Raw genomic sequence first — 22,678 nt, forward strand, 5'->3', positions numbered from 1 at the left:
GATCGAGTCCCGCATCGGGCTCCCTGCTCCTTGGGAGCCTGCTTCTCTCTCTCTCTCTCTCTCTCTCTCTCTCTCTCTCTCTCTCTCTCTCTCTCTCCCTCTGTCTCTCATGAATAAATAAATAAAATCTTTTTAAAAAAAAGAATTCCTCATATCAGTGAGATCATATGATACAAGTCTTTCTCTGATTGACTTATTTCGCTCAGTATAATACCCTCCAGTTCCATCCACGTCGTTGCAAATGGCAAGGTTTCATTCCTTTTGATGGCTACATAATATTCCAGTGTGTGTGTGTGTGTGTGTGTGTGTGTGTGTACATACACACACCACACCTTCTTTATCCATTCATCCTTGATGGACATCTTGGCTCTTTCCACAGTTTGGCTATTGTGGACATTGCTGCTCTAAACATCGGGGTGCACATACCCCTCGGATTCCTACATTTGTATCTTTGGGGTAAATACCCAGTAGTGCAATTACTGGATCATACGGTAGCTCTATTTTCAACTATTTGAGGAACCTCCATACTGTTTTCCAGAGTGGCTGCACCAGCTTGCATTCCCACCAACAGTGTAGGAGGGTTCCCCTTTTTCCGCATCCCTGCCAACATCTGTCATTTCCTGACTTGTTAATTTTAGCCGTTCTGACTGGTGTGAGGTGGTATCTCACTGAGGTTTTGATTTGGATTTCCCTGATGCTGAGCGATGTTGATCACTTTTTCATGTGTCTGTTGGCCATTTGGTTGTCTTCTTTGGAGAAATGTCTGTCATGTCTTTGCCCATTTCTTGATTGGATCATTTGTTCTTTGGGTGTTGAGTTTGATAAGTTCTTTATAGCTTTTGGATACCAGCCCTTTATCTGATATGTCATTTGCAAATATCTTCTACCATTCTGTCAGTTGTCTTTTGGTTCTGTTGACTGTTTCTTTGGCTGTGCACAAGCTTTTTATCTTTTTGAAGTCCCAATAGTTCATTTTTGCCCTTGCTTCCCATGCCTTTGGCGATGTTTCTAGAAGAAGTTGTTGCGGCTGAGGTCAAAGAGGTTGCTGCCTGTGTTCTCCTTTAGGATTTTGATGGACTCCTGTCTCACATTTAGGTCTTTCAACCATTTGGAGTCTGTTTTTGTGTGTGGTGTAAGGAAATGGTCCAGTTTCATTCTTCTGCATGTGGCTGTCCAATTTTCCCAGCACCATTTGTTGAAGAGACTGTCTTTTTTCCATTGGACATTCTTTCCTGCTTTGTCAAAGATGAGTTGACCATAGAGTTGAGGGTTCATTTCTGGGCTCTCAATTCTGTTCCATTGATCTATATGTCTGTTTTTGTGCCAATACCATACTGTCTTGATGATTACAGCTTTGTAATAGAGCTTGAAGTCTGGAATTGTGATGCCGCCAGCTTTGCTTTTCTTTTTCAACATTCCTCTGGCTATTTGGGGTCTTTTCTGGTTCCATACAAATTTTAGGATTATTTGTTCCATTTCTTTGAAAAAAGTTAATGGTATTTTGATAGGGATTGCATTAAATGTGTAGATTGCTCAAGGTAGCACTGACATCTTCACAATATTTGTTCTTCCAATCCATGAGCATGGAACGTGTTTCCATTTCTTTGTGTCTTCCTCAATTTCTTTCATGAGTATTTTATAGTTTTCTGAGTACAGATCCTTTGCCTCTTTGGTTAGATTTATTCCTGGGTATCTTATGGTTTGGGGTGCAATTGTAAATGGGATCGACTCCTTAATTTCTCTGTCTTCTGTCTTATTGGTGTATAGGAATGCCGCTGATTTCTGTGCATTGATATTATATCCTGCCAATTTTCTGAATTCCTGTATGAGTTCTAGCAGTTTTGGAGTGGAGTCTTTTGGGTTTTCCACATAAAGTATGTTATATCATCTGCAAAGAGTGAGAGTTTGACTTCTTCTTTGCCAATCTGGATGCCTTTGATTTCTTTTTGTTGTCTGATTGCTGTGGCTAGGACTTCTAATAATATGTCGAATAGCAGTGGTGATAGTGGACATCCCTGCCGTGTTCCTGACCTTAGGGGGAAAGCTCTCAGTTTTGTGTCTGATCTTAGGTAGGAAGCATTTAGTTTTTTCACTGTAAGTTTTATGTTATTAGGTTGAGGAAGTCCCCTTCCATTCTTAGTTGCCTGAGATCCATTATCTTGAGTGCATATGGAATTTTTTCAGATGCTTTTTTTGCATCAGTTGAAATGATTATATGTTTTTTCTCGTTATGTGGTGAATTATATTGATGAGTTTCCAGCTGTTTCAGTGGCCTTGCATTTGTGGGATAAATCTCTCTTGTTCATGATATATAATCTTTTTAATATATTGCTGGACTTGCTAATATTTTGTTAAGGATTTTTGTATGTGTTTATGGGAGATATTGGTCTGTAGTTTTCTTTTCCTTTTCATGTAATTTTGCTGTCATTTTTGATATCAGTGTAATGCTAACATCATGAAATGAGTTGACAAGTGCTCCCTCTTATATTTTGAGTTGTGGAGAGTTGATATTATTTCTTCTTTTGATGTTTGAGAGAATTCACCAATGCAGGCATCTGGGCATGCAGGTTGTGTGTGTGTGTGTGTGTGTGTGTGTGTGTGCGCGTGTGTGTGTGTGTGTGTGTGTATGCGTGTATATGTGTATAAAGGTTCTTTAACTATGAATTCAAATTTAAGTAACACAGAGTCAAATTATTTATTCCTTCTTGAAAGAGCTTTGAGAGTTTTGATCTTTCAAAGAATCCATTTCATTTAAATTATATTTATTTGTATAAAGTTATTCATATTAATCACTATTTTTTTTAATGTCTGTAGTTCTATAGTTTTTATTCTTGATTGTGGTAAGTCATGTCTGCTCTCCTTTTTATCAGTTTAGGCAGATATTGGTCAGTTTAACCGATCATTTCAAAGAACCAGCTGTTGATTTCATTGGCTATTCTTTATTTTCTATTTCTTATTTTTATCATTTCCATCCTTCTATTTACTTTAGGTGTAATTTGCTCTTCTTTCCGTAGGTTCTTAACATGGAAGCTTGGATTGATTTTAGATCTTTCTTCTTTTCTAATTAAAACATTTAATGCTAGAAATTTCCCTCTAAGTACTGCTATAGGTACATCTGACAAATTTCAACGTTATATTTTTATTTTTATTCATTTCAAAATATTTTTAAATTTACTCTATGATTTCTTCTCTATTTTTATTTATCTTTTTAGTAATCTCTACCCCCAACATGGGACTGGAACTCACAACCCTGAGATCAAGAGTTGTATGCTCTACTGACTAAGCCAGCCAGGTGCCCCTGTGATTTCTTCTCTAAATCATACTTTGTTTACTTGTTTGTTTACAATTTTATTTATCCGAGAGAGAGACAGAACACAAGTAGGGTGAGGGACAGAGGGGGAGGGAAAGGGACAAGCAGACTTCCTGCTGAGCAGGGAGCCCAATGTGGGGCTCCATTGCCGGACCCTGAAATCATGACCTGAAACCTGAGCCAAAGTCAGATTCTTAACCGACTGAGCCACCCAGGCACCCCTAACTCATAATTTTTTTTAAAAGAATGTTGATTAATTTCTAAATGTTGGGAGATTTTCCAGACATCTTTCTGTATTGATACCTAATTTAATTCTGTTGTGGTCAGAGAACCTACTCTGTATGTTTTCAAAGCAAGTAAATTTATTGAGGCTTGTTTTATCACCCTCAATATGTCCCATCTTGGCTGATAGTCTATGTACATGTAAAAAGAATGTGTATTTTGCTGTTGTTGGGTGAAATATTTTATAAATGTCAGGTCAGATTCATTGATAGTGTTTTTGAAGTATTTTCTATTTTTGCTGATTTTGTTTACCTGTTCTCTCAATTAGTGAGAGAGTAATGCTGAAATCTCCAATTATAATTGTGGTTTTGACTTTTTCTTCTTTTAGTTCTATCTCTTTGCTTTATTATTTCAGAACTCTGTTACTAGGTACATTTAAGATTGTTATGATTTTTCATGACTTTTCAACTATTATAAAGGTATGGAATTTTAGTTTAATTTATTTTTATTTCAGCATTTTTAAGTCTTGCTGTCATCTTTTGGCTTGCATGATTTCAGAAGCAAACTTTGCAATTTTTCGTATCTTTGTATGTGTGTCCTTTTCTTTGGAACAATTATTTATAAATACAAATATTTATTATAAATGTAAATAAATAAATATAAATAAAATATATTATAAATAAATATAAATAAAATATATTATAACTATATATAAAATAAATACAAATAAAGAACAATTTGATTGTTCCTTCTCTTGCTAGAAGTATTGCTTAGGGTATAGATGGAGTCAACAGATTTCAGATATTTTTGGTTTCTTGTAAAGTTCCTACACATTAGTATCTACTGCCAAGGAACCACCCTGATTTATGAGGCCTTCCAGTGCTTGACTGCAGGCTCATGAAGGCTTTTGGATAGTACCAACACAAAAAGAATAGTGAGGTTTTATTGCTTAGTATAGTCAGGGCAATTCCCCAGATTCCCTTTCAAGTTGAATTCTGTCAGATACAGCACAAATTCTCATTTTGATGTGACTTGAAGTTAATATGAAGAATTTTGGCATCTTTGTTATGAACTAATACTTTTTAAAATCCTAAAACCTATAACTATTCCAGTTAAATGATGATGATGATAGTAATAAAAAGAATTGCAGTAATATTTTATATACTTTACAGCTTACAAATCATTTCACATACATTTTCTCTTTTAGCTTTATGATTATTTGTATTGAGAAGTTTTTAAAGACTCACTTTAATCAATAAATATTGGCTGAAGAAAAAAGATTTTATAGCCAGCCATTTTTGAAAGATTGGGAAAAAAATAACTGCTCAAAAGCCCTAATACTTACTGTCATTCAATTACACAGAAATTCTTAGTTTCAAATGAGATCAAGCATATATAAAAAATGATAAAATAAAATTAGAACAAAATGACCCACTTTTTTTTGTAGTCTTGTTTCTCTAAGATTAGAAGTAGATTTTCTTGGGGCACCTGGGTGGCTCAGTTGGTTAAGCGACTGCCTTCAGCTCAGGTCATGTTCCCAGGGTCCTGGGATCAAGCCCCACGTTGAGCTCCCTGCTCAGCAGGGAACCTGCTTCTCCCTCTCCCTCTGTCTTTCCCCCTGCTTGTGCTCTTGTCTCTGTCTCTGATAAATAAAATCTTTAAAAAAATAGATTTTCTTTCATTTTAAGAAGGATAAACAAATGTGTTTATATTATACCAAGAATATTTCAAAGTAAATATTAGTTGTGAAGGGCATCACTAGCAGGATTAATACTGATCACTTCTTACTTCAATAGAAAAGAATAGTCTTGGGGCGCCTCGGTGGCTCAGTCGTTAAGCGTCTGCCTTCGGCTCAGGTCATGATCCCAGGGTCCTGGGATCGAGCCCCGCATCGGGCTCCCTGCTCCGTGGGAAGCCTGCTTCCCTCTCTCCCTCTCTCCCTGCTTTTGTTCCCTCTCTCGCTGTCTCTCTCTCTCTGTCAAATAAATAAATAAAATCTTTAAAAACAAAACAAAACAAAAAGAATAGTCTTTAAATGCCAATATAAGATAAATTGGTATGTAGTATCTATGAAATAATTGTCAATTGAGAGTACCCACTAATAAAACAGACTTAAAATTATTTATATAGTCATATTTGTCATGGATATTTGTATTTACTCACACCCATACCAAAGTACGTGGGGCTGACAACTAAAAACAACTTAGAACTGATGAAGCTGGTCAACAAGAATTGTGTTCATATCAAAAACCTGTCTTTAAATCTATAAAACAGAGGCCCAACAACTGATGAGAAAAATAGAGTTAGCTATTGTGGTCTACCTAAACATTCTTCTCATGTTTATGCATTTTTAGTGTAAGCAGTTTGATTATGTGGAGTATAAATTAATTAATGCTGAATGATAGGCATGAGATAGATGGAGTTGGTTGGTAGCTGGTATTCACAATGAAGATTTAACCACAGAATCACTACTGGCCTTGCCAATCCCACATTTTTAGCACTTATGCAAGAAATGATTACTGTTTTTTTCCTTTATGGAGGTATTAACTCTGTTTTTGTTAGTCTATTTTTTATTTTTAAAACAATCACTTGGTTTTACTTTTTTTGTGACAGGTATCTTCACACGAGGACAGCTGGGCCTGACAGACATCATTTTCCAGTACATTCACTGTGATGAGATCTATGAGGCAATAAACATCCTGAGCAGTATGAACTGGGACACTCTGGGTCACCAATGCTTTATCAGCATGAGTGCCATTGTAAACCATCTTCTTAGACAAAAACTCACTCCAGAGAGAGAAGGTCAGCATGAAATATAGTTCATAAATGGATTTTGTATATATATGAAGTACATTTTATTGAGTCAATTATCTTTTGAGTAGTTTTTGAGTTATGTTATTGGAGATTGAAAGACTAAAATGTTAGTGCCCTATTAAAACTGACAAGATCAGATATGAGATAATTATACGGTACTTTTTAGTATTTGTGAATATAAAGAGTAAAATTTTTGTATGTATCTATGTTGGAACTCACAATGCAGTCATTGTACATTTCAGTCTGAGTTCATGTGTGGAATATGCTCAAATTTCAAACTTTAATCAAGAATTTCATGGACTCTTGGGGTGTCTGGGTGGCTCAGTTGATTAACTGTCTGACTCTTGATCTCAGCTCAGGTCATGATCTCAGGGTGGTGAGATGGAGCCTGGCGTTGGGCTCCACGCTGAGCGCGGAGTCTGCTTGTCCCTCTGTCTCCCCCTCTACTCCTCCCCCTGCACATGCACACACACTCTCTCTCAAATACATAAATAAATAAATCTTAAAAAAAAAAAAAGAATTACATGTATTCTCTAGGGTCTGGTATACAAAGGGCCCCAAACAAAAGTCCTTATTCTTCCTTCACTTTAGACATAAATATTTTCCTCTCCCACCCCAAGTCTTTTGTCCAGAGAATAGTCCTAACCACTGATTTTGTGTGTCTGTGTCTGCGTCTGTGTCTGTGTATGTGTATGAGAGAGCGAGAGAGATCGAGAATGGTACCTCAGCCAGCTGCTCTTTGTTGTCATTCTCACCGGTGGTTCTGATGGTACCTCAGCCAGCTGCTCTTTGATGTCATTCTCACCAGTGGTTCTGATAGCCCTCTGCCGGCTCGATTTCTCCACTTTCCCTCAGCAAGTAGTTCTGTCCACAGGATCTCAGATAAGACACTGTTTTGTCTCTCTCTCTCTTTTTTAAGTAAGCTCTACACCCAACATGGGACTTGAACTCATGACCCTGTGATCAAGAGTTGCATGCTCTACCAACTGGAGCCAGCCAGGCACCCCTCAGGATACTGTTTTAAAAAGGGGGGGGGGAATAATGTGCCACATACAATAATGAAATTCATTTTTAGATTTGTTAATTATCCAGTATATGTTATTTTTCTTATAAGTTATTTACTTAATGTAAAATGCACCTAAATGTTCTTGCACTTGTATCTTTATTTCAAATCTTTGCAAGAATCATTGACGTTAATGATAAGTCCTAGCCAATGAGAAACTGTCCCTAGGTAATTTACAAGATAGAGAAAACAGGAGATATGTCAAAAGGTCTTTGCTGAAGAGCTTTTTTTTCCTCCTATTTTCTTCGAAAGTTTATAGATTTTCTTATTCCATTTTATTACATTTCCAAAGTAAACACAGTGTTTAGATAAAATTCTATACATAACCTTCGTTGTAGTCATTTCAGAGGGCATGTTCCCTCAGGAAGTTCACATCATGGGACTTGTACCAACTCACAGGAGGCCCGCAATAAATATTTATTTAATGTTAATTGAATGTGCTTTTCGGAGGTAGTCCAATCCATCTATGGAGGGTCCAGTATTTCTACAGTGAGAAAATGCCTAGCATAGACAGTGCTTGGCCTACTGTAGGTACTCAAAGAATATTAGTTAAAAATAAGAAGAGTATAACTCCACAATGTTAGTATTACTGTAATATGTCTGCCTACAGAGTTATCTCAAGTACTTATTTCTTATATTGGTACACTCTCAAGCTTAGGTACATAGTAGGAAAAAAAAAGGCAGAGTCCATAAAGAAAGCCTGTTATGGTATACACAATCTATACAAGAGATCCTAATTTACAGTTGGAGAATCATAGAGAGGATAAATATTGACTGTCACTCAGGACACTGACAAATTGCTAGCACCTTGGTGAATTTGTTTGTAAGAAAGATTATTAGGGAATTCACAAGTGGGCATTAGCAGATTCTTGCTTTAATAAAAGATATTTTCAAGGAACCATTTTGGGAAGATAGGGAAATAAAAAGCTTGTATGATACCACTGTATTAAAACACTTGCATGATACTGGGTTATCAGAATATGTACATTTTAAGTAGGTATATGTGTTATTCCCCAAGTAACTATAAAATACATTTGTAAAACGTTCAGAATTCTTCTCTTTTGGGATTTATTCTATCCGAATCTAACAAATTTGATGTGGTAATTTGTTTTCCTTTTATTAGTGGAACTCAGTGAGCTCTTTTATTTGTGGCTGTGTTGTGGTTATCTTTGAGATCTTCATTTCTGCCTTAAACATCAAGCTGGGCTATCTAATGAATCTGTAACTGTGCTGGGAGTTATGAGTATTTCATGTAGGCTCAAACATTTCAGAAGTACATGCTGTCTAGAAAACAAGCAATGGCAAGAGGATCTGGCTTGTTTTCACAATAGCGTTGCTGTATTCAATTTTAATCTAAATTGACTGCTGCTTTGAAAGAAAATACCCCTAAAGTTCATCTTACTTTACTCTCTAGATTTGAGATTAGAAAAAAAGAAATTACTAACAACTTAGCCAAGTCCATAGCAATTACTCTGATGAGGTATTTAATACTTTCAAACCTAAATATGCCTAAAACTAAAGAGTTTTGCTAAATAAGGAATTGTTTATTCAATCCAGCGCTGGTAGCATAAAAATCAATGGAGTCTTACTGTGAACTGTAGTGTTCTCATACAACTCTCACCATTACTGTAATTATATAACTTCTAGGTATTTCTGGGAGAAAACACAACCCCAAAGGCATGGCATGGTAAAATCATGAAGCAGGCAAAATGTGCCTTTTTTTCCCAATCTCTAGCCCTCTGGTTTATCAAAACTTGCTCTCCAATCCTTTTTTCCTAGGAAGGTGTCAGTTGACCAAGAGGGGATTAGCATGTCATCCCTCCCAGGGGTATTAGCTTTCACACTTGGACAAAACCAACAATCTTGTTTTTTAGGATGAGATTTAGGGAAGGCATGGCGACTTTCACTGTTTCTTTAAAATTGTCTTAGAAAGGTATTATTACTCCAACAGGGCTATTTTCATTTGTATTATTTCGAAAACACTTCTAATACTTATTTCAATTCCCAATGTAAAAGTTTGTTTTCTCCTTTCAGTTAAAGGGTAAATGTTGAGCACACTGTGAGTTGATTTTACTGGAAATACTAGTTCAAACTGTGTTACTTTGATGAGTCACTGTTTTAATTATCCATTTGTGGTGAGAGGTTGGTTCATTATGGATTTCTTCAGTTTTGACAGCTTTTTGTTGCTCAGAGTCATTGTCAGCTTTGCCTCAAGTGAAAGTTTATACACAGGTTTGTTTTTGTACCAGCTGTCATATTTTAATTTCATCTTTCCTGCAACAAGCTCACACTTCATCCAAGTTTGCAAAACCTGACTGACTGCAAACATGAGTATTCTGTTGTAATTGAAGGAGTTTCACTTGTTTTAGTGCTGCTATGTTTGAATTCCACAGCACAGCTTGAGGCAAGCCTTGGAACCTTTTATGCTCCAACAAGACCACTCCTGGATACAACTATATTGGAATATAGAGACGAAATCAGCAAATATGCAAGAAGATTCTTCCATCACTTGCTCAGGTGAACAATATCTTGGAATTGATGAGTGTCAGACTAATTACCTATTTAATGAGTCATTTTCTTTAATTAGAATATTTCATAATATGGCTGTTTTCTAATAGTCCATTTCCTAAGGAAAAGAAAAACAAATCTTCTCTTGATATTCTTTATTTAATTTGTTTTTGTTTTCCTTTTAAGGAATATATTTGAATATTGTTTAGGGCTTTTACATCATCAGTACATTTGACTATAACTTCCCCTTTAATATGAAAGCAAACAGTACTATGTAAAGTCAATTTTTGGGGGGTAAACTCAGTTTTAAAGTATTAATTGTGCTCTTAGCACTAGAGAAATGTTTTAGTTTTAATTGAAGCTAAAAATATGAATGTGCTATAAAGCTCTGAGACAGTCATTGGTTTGCTTTACTTTCAGAATTACTGTAGAAAGATTTGTCCATTGTCCTTTCATACAATGTGGCAAGTTCCTAGTTGCACTGTGCCTCATTTTCTCTGCTTTAAATGGGTATAATACATTTCTTTAATCTTAGGGATTGTATGAAAAATTGGATAATAATGTCAAGAAATCACTCTGAGTAAAAGACTATAGAAGTTGAAGGGCAAGTACATATAGCATATTCCATATACATAAAGTTCAAAAAATGGATGGATGGATGGAAGGAAGGAAGGTGAATGGATGGAATTAGATAGATGATGGCTAGATAGTTTAGGGATACATATAAATGTGTCAAGGCTATAAATAAAAGCAAGGAAGTGATTAGCACAAAATTTAGGATAGTGTAGGGTGGGTTAAGAGAAATATGATAGGAATAGGCACATGGGAGCTTCCAAGGTATTAGTAATGTTCCATTTTTTAAGATGAGAGGGAATTATACCAGGGTCCATTAAAATTATTATTCTTTTAATTGAATATACATGTTGTATACTTTTATATATGATGTGTTTTATAACAAGAAGTAATAGAATTACCAACTTCATGTACCAAAAGGAAGTATTAGGTCGAGTTGAATGTAGAGTTTTGATTTCATTTATAACCTGATATAGTTCTTTTTAACTCTTTCAGGCAATTTCATGTGTAGTCTCTCCTTTTTTTCTCAGAACAACTCTGTAAGAGGGTATTATCATTTGACAAATAAATAAACTATTAAGTGGCACTTTAATCTTTACCCAACAGGGAAACCTTTGGAAAACAGTCTTTTTAGAAACTAAAAAATGTTAATATATTGCTTGAATTACAATCTATGATTGAATCTTGCCTTTTTATCTGAATGACTTTAGCATATTTCAAGAAACTCTTCATCCTGAATGAGGCATTTTTCTACGTGTGAACATACGCCAAAAATATTGGGGCTGGTGTCACATTTATTTGGACATAGGGCTTTGTTCTTTGCTCTGACTATATTTTGTTTTCCTTGTTTCTGGGGAAAACTAATGAATTCACCTCCTGCCTGAAGAGCCCAAAAAGATTAATTTGAATGAAACAGATGTTTTGGAGGCATATTCTTGGTGGCCCCGCTGTCTGGCTTCTCTGACTTTATGCAGTGATTTAGTTGTTCATGAGCCTTGCATTTCAAAATGCTGGGCCCTAGGATGCTCATATCCTGCTGATGTTCACACATTCTACTAATGTGCAATTTTTTGTTTATTAATTTTTTCCTCAAATGCAGTATTCTAATTATTTTTTGGAATGTTTTTTGATGAGGTGACTATTATTGTTGTTGTTGTCATTATTATTAGACTTTAGCTTTTCTGTGTGGTTATACCTGGAATTGAATGTTTTTCCTTGGGGTATACTGCGTTTTTCACGTTTTCTTTTTTGCATGCTTTGCAATTATTTCAGTTATAATGAGTGTTTGTTAGTTCTTTTGACAGTAGGCCATGTATAACATTATGAAAAAAGAAGAGTAAGTTTAGAAGAAATTAAATGAAATAGCTTAAATTGGAATTATTTTTTTGTTTAATCTGCTGCCAGGAAGTTCTCCTACTTAGGGGAAAAGGAACATGCCAAATACTTTTTTGTATTCACAGAGTGCTAGAATTACATTACAACCTGCACCTTGTCTAGCTAGTATAATACTCTAAAAAAGTTATTAGATAATGGAATAAGTCCTAAACAGTAAAGACTATCATAAAGAATTTTAAATTAAAGATGAAGAAAAGAGCACCATGCAGAGTAGGGGTGTACCTAAGGTCACTAATTGGTAAAGCTGAGGACTGAGGTTGCCTGAGTCCAGATTAGCCTCTTTTGATAAGGAATAAAATATTACACTGATTTTAATTTCATACAGCATATAAAGTGTGAGGTCATAGTATGAGTTTGTGATAATTGACAATTATCTATGTGGGTTATTAAAATTTTTTTGCATATAATTTTGTTTTTATCTTGACATTAGAGGAAGACCATAGGTCTTTTTGTCTTTTCTTAAGTTATCTTGACAGCCTTCCTCCAAATCCAAATGAATCTAAACTTTAAAACTTATTTCTCATGTCCTTTCTTGACACCTTTTTGTATGTGTTCAAAGTGATAAATTTTCATAAAGAAATGCTTCCTATAAATGTAAATCATTGCTCTTAACATTGAAGATAGAAAGCAGAGGTACAATACTGATATGATAGCTAAATAAAATGTTTACTGTAGTAAAATTTTAAATGGATGATGCAGTCTAATTCATAAAATCATTAAGCTGGAAGACACCTATCTATAGAAGGTGTGTAAAAAAAATTCAGTGTGTTTTCCTTTACTCTCATTCACACTTCTGAAACCAGATAGGCGGGAGTTTTTTTCCCCACACAAAGTGATTTTCTGACACCTGCTAGATGTCCTACAATTCAATTCAGTTCTGACACTAGCCAGAGTTAGCACAGACCCCACATATAAAAGGATCAGTCCCACAGTCCCAGTGTCCCTACTTCAGCTGCCATTTGCAAGTAGTAAGTCCCTGGGTTACCCACAACTTCTGTCCAACTTGGCTACAAATTGGAGTTTCCTGCTACCCCTTCCTTCCTCAGTTTCACATAACCCAGGAGAGCAGTTTACTTACTATTGCTGGTATTTTAAAGGATGTTTTAAAGGATACAAGTGAACAGCCAGATGAAGAGATGCATAGGGCAAGTTATATGGGGGAGGATGTGAAGCCTCTTTCCCTTTCCAGGAATGCCACCCTCCCAGCACCTCCACATGTTCACCAAGTTTGGAAGCTCTTTCAACCCAGTCCTTTTGGATATTTATGCAGGCTTCATTACAATAGGCATGATTGATTGAATAATTGGCCATTGGTAATAATTCAATCTCCAACCCCTCTCCCCAGCCCCAGGTCTGGGGGTGGGACTGAAATTTCCAATCTTCTAATTGTGTGCTTGATTCCACTGACAACCAGCCCCCAGCCTAGGGGCTGTCACAAAGTCTTCTCTGTAATATAAACTCAGATGGGCTGAAAGGGACTTGTTATGAATAACAAAAGATTTTCCTTTCAGTTAGGAAACTCTAAGGATTTTAGGGGCTCTGTGCCAGGAATGGGACAAAGACCAAATATATATTTCTTATTATAAATCACAATGTCACAGAAGGTAAATTCAGCTGTCTAAGCTAAGTTCAGAAGTTGGTTGTTCATTTCTCTGTCCTCAGGAAATTGAATAGTCCTCCAGAACTACTGAATAGGAAAGTGTTAACAAGTAAGAGCTTTTCATTATAAATAAAAAGAAACTGTAATAGGAACTCCTAGATATTGATGAAATAAAAGGGCAAACATTTCAAGTAAATGTGCTACATATGAAGCTTATTTTACTAACATGGAAATATAAAGGATTAAAATTAAGTTTTTCTACTTATTTCCCCTCTTAACTGTAAGACTACTGTTTTTTGACTCAAATGGTATTAGGTGATTATGGCACAGAGTCATGCTTTTCAGTTCTTATAAAATAGTAAGCACAATGTTGGGAAAGAGAGCTTTATTGCTTAGAAATAAAAATACTATGTTTGTGAAATATTTGAGGCAGAATTTACTGATGTCTGCATTTTCCTTTGCACTGCAACAAAAAATAAGATGAATTGATAGAAAGGGAGATGGATGGATATGTGATAAAACAATATTGTAAAATGGTGATAGAATCTAGGTGGTAAATACATTCTTTCAACTTTCCTAGATGTTTGAAAATTTTTATGATAAGGTGTTGAAGGGAAATATACATTATATTGGAGTCAATATTTATATTTGGAGTTCAGGAAAAAAAGGGTAGTGTTTTGGAAATTATTCTTAGCTTTTGGAATGGTTCTTAACTTATGCAATAAATATATATGACAGGCAAAAAGAAATCATTTGTGACTAAAAAAGTTGTTAACCAATTTGATTTCTAAATGGCTTTTTCAGTTACATTTTTCACTAATGGAGCATACACAGTAAGTAAACCATTATGTGAAATCAATTCAAAGAATATGAATACTAGGGGCGCCTGGGTGGCTCAGTTGGTTGGATGACTGCCTTCGGCTCAGGTCATGATCCTGGAGTCCCTGGATTGAGTCCTGCATCAGGCTCCCTGCTTGGCAGGGAGTCTGCTTCTCCCTCTGACCCTCCCCCCCCTCATGTGCTCTCTCTCTCTCTCTCTCTCATTCTCTCTGTCTCAAATAAATAAATAAAATCTTAAAAAAAAAAGCATATGAATACTAAAACAGTTACCTAAGGATATTTAGGGAACAAGACAGAGTATTTGCATGGAAAAACTTCCTGGTCAGATCATCTAAAAATGCTGGATAATATATTTAAAATATTTGCTTAAAGCAAGGTTGAGCTGGCAGGAAACGAAGGGAAACACTCAGGTTGAAATGACAAGGATGCTTGATTCTACAAGTGAGCAAACTCTCAGTTTGCCTTGAGGGCACGTGCTGGCACTTGGCAGGGAGGAACTTGGTTTACAAAGGCTTTATACTTAAGAGTATAGGAGACAAAGCCTAGGGCTCAAGCGGAGTGGGAGATTGGATCCAAGATCCCCACATCAATCTAGTACCATTGAAGGGTAGCATTGTCTCTGAACCATAAGGGAGGAAGGTATGAATGGCAAGGAATGGTGGGCCAAAAAGAATATTAAACTTGTGGGAACACAAAAATCGATAGTATGAAACATAAACACCAATGTCTAATTCAAGGGGTTCAAAATTAAGATAAAATCCTGAACAGTAACAATATATAAATCAGAAAATGAATGGAGAAGTTAAAGCATTCTATGGTCTTTATACTTTCCAAGAGGAAAATAGAGATACTGATTAATACTAGATTTTATTAAGTAAAATATACATGGTAGAATTTCTAGGGTAATCACTAAAAAAATAGAAATTGAGTACATTTCAAACAAATATAGTGAAAATGTTGGATGAGGAAAATAATTCATCCCGAAAGAAGGCAAGAATTGGGGGAGGGTGCAGCATATAGGGGGAAGAAATATTAAAAAGAAAAACAACCAACAAACAGAAAACACACAATGAGGTGGTAGAAATCAATTTTAAAAATAGTCATTATCAATGTAAGTGAGCCAAATTTTTCATTTGCAGAGATTGTTGAAACAGATTTTTCTTGTAAGTTTTTACAAAAGACATGTAAAACAAATTTAAAAACTAGAGAATGGGAAAAATTATACTAGGTAAATACCCAAAAAAAGAGCTAGTGATGTTATAGAAATAGTCTTTAGAGCAAAATCATTGGTAGAGATTACTAGAGATCAATATCGGCAGAAAAATCGATTCACTAGGAAGATAAGACAATTCTAAATGTGTAAAACATAGCTTAAATACACATGAAATAAATTGATAAATCCACTATCATAGTTGGAGATTTTAATTCCTTTCATGTGGTAATTGATAGATTAAACAAATCAAATATCAGTAAGGAAATATAAGATTAGAACAATATAATTAAAAGCTTGATTTATTGGACATGTATAGAGTACTATATACAACATTGGAGACTATACTTTTTTCATGAACGGACAAAAACATTTTTTAAAATTGACCATGTCCTAGGCCATAAATCCTTGAAAATTTCAAAGGATTAATTAGTTGTCTTTACTCAGTAATTAAATACTGAGTGCCACATGCCAGCACTATTGTTAGAACTAGGATGATAGCAAAGAACAAAACAGACACACATACAAAAATCTATGGCATCATAAAGTTTACATTATAGTGAAAGAAACAATATGTAAATACGTAGGTAAAATACATAGTATATTAGATAATGATATGTTCCACAAAGATGAACAAAGCAGGGACAGTGGTTAGGGAATATTGAATGGTGGAGTGGGTGGACTGCAGTTTTAAATAAAGTTGTCAGGGAAGGCCTCACTAAGAAGGTGAACTCTGAGTTAAATCCCAGCAGTTTCGTTGGAGCAGTGAACAGAATGGCAGAATAATAAGAGAATGGAATGGGTCAGAAAGGTAGCAGGTGGCTTGGTAATATAGGACTTTGTTGCCTATCATAAGGAATTGAGATTTTTTTCTCTTGAATAGTAGGGGAAGTCAGTAGATGACTTGGAATCAACGAGTGAATAGATGACTCAGATGCTATGTCAAGAATAGACTTTTGAAGGATAAGGGCATTTGGAAGTCTACTGCAATAATTGAGTGAGAAATAGTGACCATTCAGAGCAGGTTGGCAGCAAAAGCAATGAGGACAGAGTGGTTGGATTTTGGGTATATTGAAGGTTTTGCTGACAGTATTTGCTGACAGACTGGATGAAGAACATGATAGAGAAGTCAAAGATGACATCAAGTGTTTGGACCAGAGCTACTGGAAAAATTGAGTTGCCGTTGACAAGATTGGTAAGACCGCAGAAAGAACAGGTGTGTGGGAAAGGGACCTGAGATTAGTTTTGTACGTGTTGAGTTTGAGTGAGGAATTCAGAGGTGAGTTCTGAAGCAGAATTATAAAGGGAAATACATAGCCTTAACTGTTGATGATGGAAAAGAAGAAAGACTCAAAGAGCTATGCAATTTAAGAAAATTTTAAAGTACCAGTAAAATAAACTCAAAGTGGAAAAAACAATAATAAAAATATATTCAGAAATCAATGTAACAAAAAAGCAATAAGAGGATTAATAAAGCTAAGCACTTGTTTTTTGACAAGATTAGTAAAATAGAAAAATAGTGAACAGTATTAGGGATATAAAAGGGACCTAATGATAGACATACCAGAGGATTTTAAATATTGAAATAACCCTGTTTACTATGAGCAACTTCATTACACAAAACTGGAAAAATTTAGGTGATTGGACATTTTTTAAGAAATATAAAAATAACCAAAACTAACTAAAAAAGAAATCGAAGATCTGAATAGCTCTATAACCTATAAAAAATTAAATTAGTAATTAACATTTTCCCATGAAGTAAGCCACAGTCCCAGAATATTTTAACAAGTGAAGTTCCATCACTATACTCACACAATTTTTTCTTTGTTGTTTTTCTTTTAGTCCTTTTTTCAAATGTATATTTATTTACATAGTTGTAATTATTGAGTACATGAAATTTTAAAGAAAAGAATCATTTTTGTTGATTCACTATGATGGCATTCCAAGAGGCTTTTACTCTCTTTGATATGGTACTCAGATTTAAAAGATTTATTGTGGCCTTTAGAAAGTGGTCCACACACATATGAACACTTTTTTTTTTTTAAGAAAAAATGTGAAAGAATAAAAAGGGAAAATAAGCAGAAGGGAACAACAGAAAAACCTCAAGCCCTTTAACTAAAAGCACCTAGAACGATGTGCTTTTATACATGAAGGAGCTGGTTTTTATGTGGGCCCAGTTAGGGCTGGCTGGGAAGAAAAACGTGGGTATGGGGGTACTTTGGATTTCTGCCAAGGGGTGAGGGGCCTCTACCATAATGGCAATTTGAAAAAAAGTAATGAAGCTAATCAGTAAACTAGGATACCAAACAAAATCGGCAGAGTATAGGTAAAAATAAATTGAAGGCCATTTCATGAACAAATTTTATATACTTGGCTCTTCCTTAAGATTCCCCTTTTGTAGTTAGTCAGGGATGTGGCCCAAACATTTAAACTGCATTGCATTTGGCAGTCTGGCATTCCTACCGCATTACTTCCCTGTATGTAACATACCAATGAAGTTAAGTCCTTAAATTTTGTTTTTGTTGCTCACATTCTCTCTCAGATATTGTATCTGAAAATCAAAAAGGGTAAAAACTGCATTGTTAAAGAAAACCATGATTCTTTGGAAAGCTATGATAATAACCATTCTGTTTTACTAGAATTACTGTAATGGCTTTAGGGAACCCTCTTTTGTCCAGCGTGAGAGAAATAGACAAGATTCATTGTAGAGATCGAGCTAAAAGTGGGGATGGTCTGTGTATTAGACATCACATTGAATGGATGAATCTTAAACTTTTCTTAGTCATTAGTCATTAGTTATCTTTTCATCTGTGATGTACAAAATTTGTTTTCCACCAAAATTCCAGTTGTCTTTTCAGAACTGTTTGTCACTCTCAGTTTCTCTTGATGCAACTCCCCACTGTTTTCTCTGGTACTCTTATTCAGTGAATGATATTCTAGGACCTGGGTAAAAGGCCATGTTTATGAGTGAATGAATTGTGTCTACAGACCTGACTTTTTTTTTTTTTTTTTTAAGAGAGATAGAGAGAGAGTCGGGTAGGAGGGGCAAAGGGAGAGGGAGAATCTTAATCATGGAGAGCCTGGCTTGGGACTCAGTCTCATGACCCTAAGATCATGACCTGAACCAAAATAAAGAGTGGGATGCTTAACCAACTGAGCCACCCAGGTGCCCCCTGATCAAGGCAGTTGTAGGCTTCAGACCCTAGAATGGCCCCGGCTGATGGCCTCCTCACACTTCTTGTCAGGAAGTCTTAGTCTCTTTCATTTGGCAGAGAGGGATTAAAAGACTCTAGGACCTGTTCATATTCCCTGTATTAAATTAATGACCTTTAGGTACCTTTGAGTATAACCCCTAGCAGCAGTTGGTATGTTCTAGGGATGAATGTGGACACTTCTATTACAAAGTTCCAGCTGTATTAAAGCTGAAGGATGAGGACAGCCTTTACCAATGTGGTAAAAATCAAAGATGTCTTACTGTATAGTGAAGGACATGCATGGTATGCGCAAATTGTAGCTAGTAAGAGAGAGATGATGATTCTTGGCTATTGACACTCATGAGTGCCTTGTAAAGTCTAGGAGAAATTCTGCTTTGTTGGATATTCTACCTTGTTGAAAGGCAACATGCAGAGAAAATACAACCAACAGTTTATTAGGCAGATGTTATTACATTTGCAGATCTCATGGCTCAGGGAAAGACCATGACATACAACGTATGAACATTAATAAACCAATTTCAGAATATGTCTACCTTTATATGAAATACATTTGCTTCCTTTGTGTTTGATAAAGTGTATACACAACTTTAATAATTCTTCATCCTTTTATTGTGTATTTAAACTTCACAGAACTCAAAAAAACTATGAACAGATGATGTAACTTTATTTCTGATTATAGTAAGTACTCTCACCCATCTGTCTCCTTCTGGAGGAAACAAGATAAGTACCATTCTGTTCCTAGTTTTTGAATTTTCCTCTCTTCCCATTCCTTCCCTACTGATAACCATGTTCAAATAATAAAATAATACTCAGCTTGCTATATATTCTGATCCTTATTAACCATCTCATTACATTTGCTAGAAAGAGATACTTAAGTTTTGTCAGTACCTGGAGAACTAAGGAGTGTCTGTCTAAATTTTAGGGAGGTAACAAATATTAGCTTTCCTTGGAAAGCTAACATGTGGGCCTCAGCAGTGTTGAAGTGGTTGGGAAAGAGACATTACTTTGGAAAAATCTTTAATGAGCATTCTGATCACATGTCATTACTACTATGCAAGGATATGTATTTGTCTTTAGTTCATTGGTTTTATAAATAAACATTGTTTAACCCTAAAGCCCTTCCATTAATTCAACTTTTCCTGATCCAGAGGACTGTGCATTGTCATTATAGTATTTTAGAACACTTAGCTATAGTTTTTTCCAAAATAAAAATAGCTTTCTGATTGCAGAAGTAATAAATAACTTTTTTTCACAATATAATATCATTGCCCTCTTTGCATGTCAATAAATATAGATTCACATCTTGCATTATAAGGATGCACCACCATAATTGATTCAACCTATCTATGGACATGGATTATTTCCAATGTTTTGCTACTATAAACAATGCTATAATCATCATATTCATGTATATATGCTATATATATATCTCATATACCTGCACACACACCTTTGTGCCTTTATCTGATTATTTCCTAAGAATAAATTCCTATAAGTGGAATTACCAAGTCAGAAGTTATTCTTGATATATATATAGTCAAATGTTCCCCTCACCTTTTTGTGAAATTACTTATCATACCCACCGTTGAAAAATCAGTATCTTAAAACATTGACAAATATGCAGAATTTGGCATCTTTCTGCTTTTATTTTTTGTGTATTCTTTCAATTAAAGTTCTTTTTAATAATTAGTAAACTATTTTTAGAGCAGTTAGGTTCACAGGAAAATTGAAAGTATAGAGATTTCTCATATACCCTCTGTCCCCATCTGCTCTAATATTAATTTCTTTTTTTACTGATGGTCATTGCACACATCTCCTATATATATTTTTGTATTATTTGTATTGTATTATTATGTGAATGGCTATTATTTAAGATGTGCTAGTTAAAGCTGAGGGCTTTATAAATATGATCATATTTAATCCCCACATCTTAGCCTCTGTTTTGTATTTTAGCCAATCTGAGAGGTATGTAGTGATATTCAGTATAGCTTTAGTTTCCATTCCCCTAATGGATAATGATGTTGAATATCTTTTCATACAACTGTTTGCCATTAGTAGATCCTCTTTGATGAAATATCTCTATCTTTTGCCCATTTTCTAATTTTTTATTGTTATGTTTTGAGAGTTCTTTATGTTTTGATGTTTGCCCTTTGTCACATATGTGGTTTGTAAATATTTTCTCTCAGTCTGTAGCTTGTCTTTCCATCCTCTTAATAGAGTATGTGGCAGAATAAAATTTTTTAATTGTGATAAAGTCCAATAGGTTAATTTTTCCTTTTATGGATAGTGCTTTTGGTGTCACATGTCTTTGCCTGGCCTTATATACCAAAGACTTTCTCTTATGTTTATTTTCTAAAAAATGTATAGTTTTACATTTTACATAGAAGACCATAATTCATTTTGGGCAATTTTTACGTAAGTGTGAGATTTGGGTTGAGGCTTTTTGGTTTTTATTTTATTTTACTATTTTTTATATCCAGTTGTTTTTTATATCCAGTTGTTCTTAAAGCATTTGTTGAGAAGATTACTGCATCGATTTTGCATTGCATTGATTTTGCACCTTTGTCAAAAATCAGTTGGGCATATTTGTGTGGATCTATGTCTGGTTTCTCTATTTTATTCCACTGTTTTATATATATATCCTTCTGTCAATACCATGCAGTCTTGATTACTGTAGCTATATGAGTCTTGAAATCAGGTAGACTGATGCCTCTCTTTTTCTTCTTTTTCCAAGTAGTTCTGCTGTTCTAATTCCTTTGTCTTTCCATATAAATTTTGGAATGATTTTGTCTGTATCTAAAAAATATCTTGTTTTGAATTTGGTAGGAATTGTACTCAATTTGTTTATATTATTTTAGGCAGAACTGACACCTTTATTATGTTTAATTTCTAATCCATGAAGATAGTATATCTCTCCATTTATTTAGATTTTCTTTACTGTTTTTTTTTACCAGCATTTTGTAGTTTCAGCATACGAATGCTGTACAAGTTTTGTTAGATTTGCATCCTAGTGTCTCATATTTTTTGACTAATTGTCATTGGTATTGTATTTTTGATTTTGTGTGTACATGTTCATTGTTATTATATAGAAATATAATTGATATTTGTATGTTGATCTATCCTGTGGCCTTGCTGAATTCAATTATTAATTTTAGGAGACTTTTTTGTAGACATAGACCACCAGGTAATCTGCAAATAGGGGCAGATTTCTTTCTTCCTTTTTGATATATACACCTATTATTTCCCTTTCTTCCCTAATGCACTGGCTAGAACTTCCAACACTATGTTGAAAAAGTGGTGAGAGGGGACATCCTCACCTTGTTCTCAGTGTTAGGGGAAAACATTTCAGAGTTTGACCATTAAGAACAATGTAAGGTATAGGTTTTTTAAAGATGTTCTTTGTCAATTGAGGCAGTCCTTCTCTTTTCCTGTTTTTCTGAGGGTTTTTATCATGAAAGGTTGTTGGATTTTGCCAAATGCATTCTCTGTATGACTTGATATAATTATGTGATGATTTTTCTTCTTTAGCCTGTTATTATGGTAGGTTACATTAATTCAACTAGCCTTTTATCCATGGTATAAACCCCAACTTGGTCATGGTGCATAATTCTTTTCATATTGCTGTAATCTACTTGTAATGTTTTGTCAAGAATTTTTGCATTTAGGGGTGCCTAGGTAGCTCAGTTGGTTGGGCATCCGACTCGGTTTCAGTTCAGGTCATGATCTCATGGTCCTGGGAAAGAGCCCTGCATTGGGCTCCCCCTTCAGCAGGGAGTCTACTTGTCTCCCTCTTTCTCTCTGCTGAGATAAATAATAGTTTTTTAAAATAATTTTTACATTTATATTCATGAGGGACTATTTATATGTAGTCTCCTTTTTTTGGTATTTAAAAAAATTTTTTTTTATTAAAAAAAATTTTTAAGTGATA

At 34.9% G+C, this 22,678-nt stretch overlaps 1 protein-coding gene and 1 long non-coding RNA gene across 6 annotated transcripts in view; one reads left to right on the top strand and one right to left on the bottom strand.

Annotated features, from left to right (window-relative positions):
- Window positions 1–22,678, top strand: part of WDPCP (WD repeat containing planar cell polarity effector) — a 447,045-nt gene that overhangs the window by 178,234 nt on the left and 246,133 nt on the right. For all 5 annotated transcript variants that reach the window (XM_073897650.1, XM_073897651.1, XM_073897652.1 and 2 more), the window contains exons 12-13: window positions 6,146–6,334; window positions 9,803–9,926. In XM_073897650.1, coding sequence (XP_073753751.1) covers window positions 6,146–6,334; window positions 9,803–9,926 — 313 coding nt within the window. The remainder of the gene's footprint in view (window positions 1–6,145; window positions 6,335–9,802; window positions 9,927–22,678) is intronic.
- Window positions 1–22,678, bottom strand: part of LOC141373613 (uncharacterized) — a 44,706-nt gene that overhangs the window by 11,180 nt on the left and 10,848 nt on the right. The window lies entirely within an intron of this gene.

This window comes from Callorhinus ursinus, unplaced genomic scaffold (assembly GCF_003265705.2).
Source record: "Callorhinus ursinus isolate GAN/ISIS: 27379988/994484 unplaced genomic scaffold, GSC_fseal_2.0 scaffold10, whole genome shotgun sequence".
Taxonomy (NCBI): domain Eukaryota; kingdom Metazoa; phylum Chordata; class Mammalia; order Carnivora; family Otariidae; genus Callorhinus; species Callorhinus ursinus.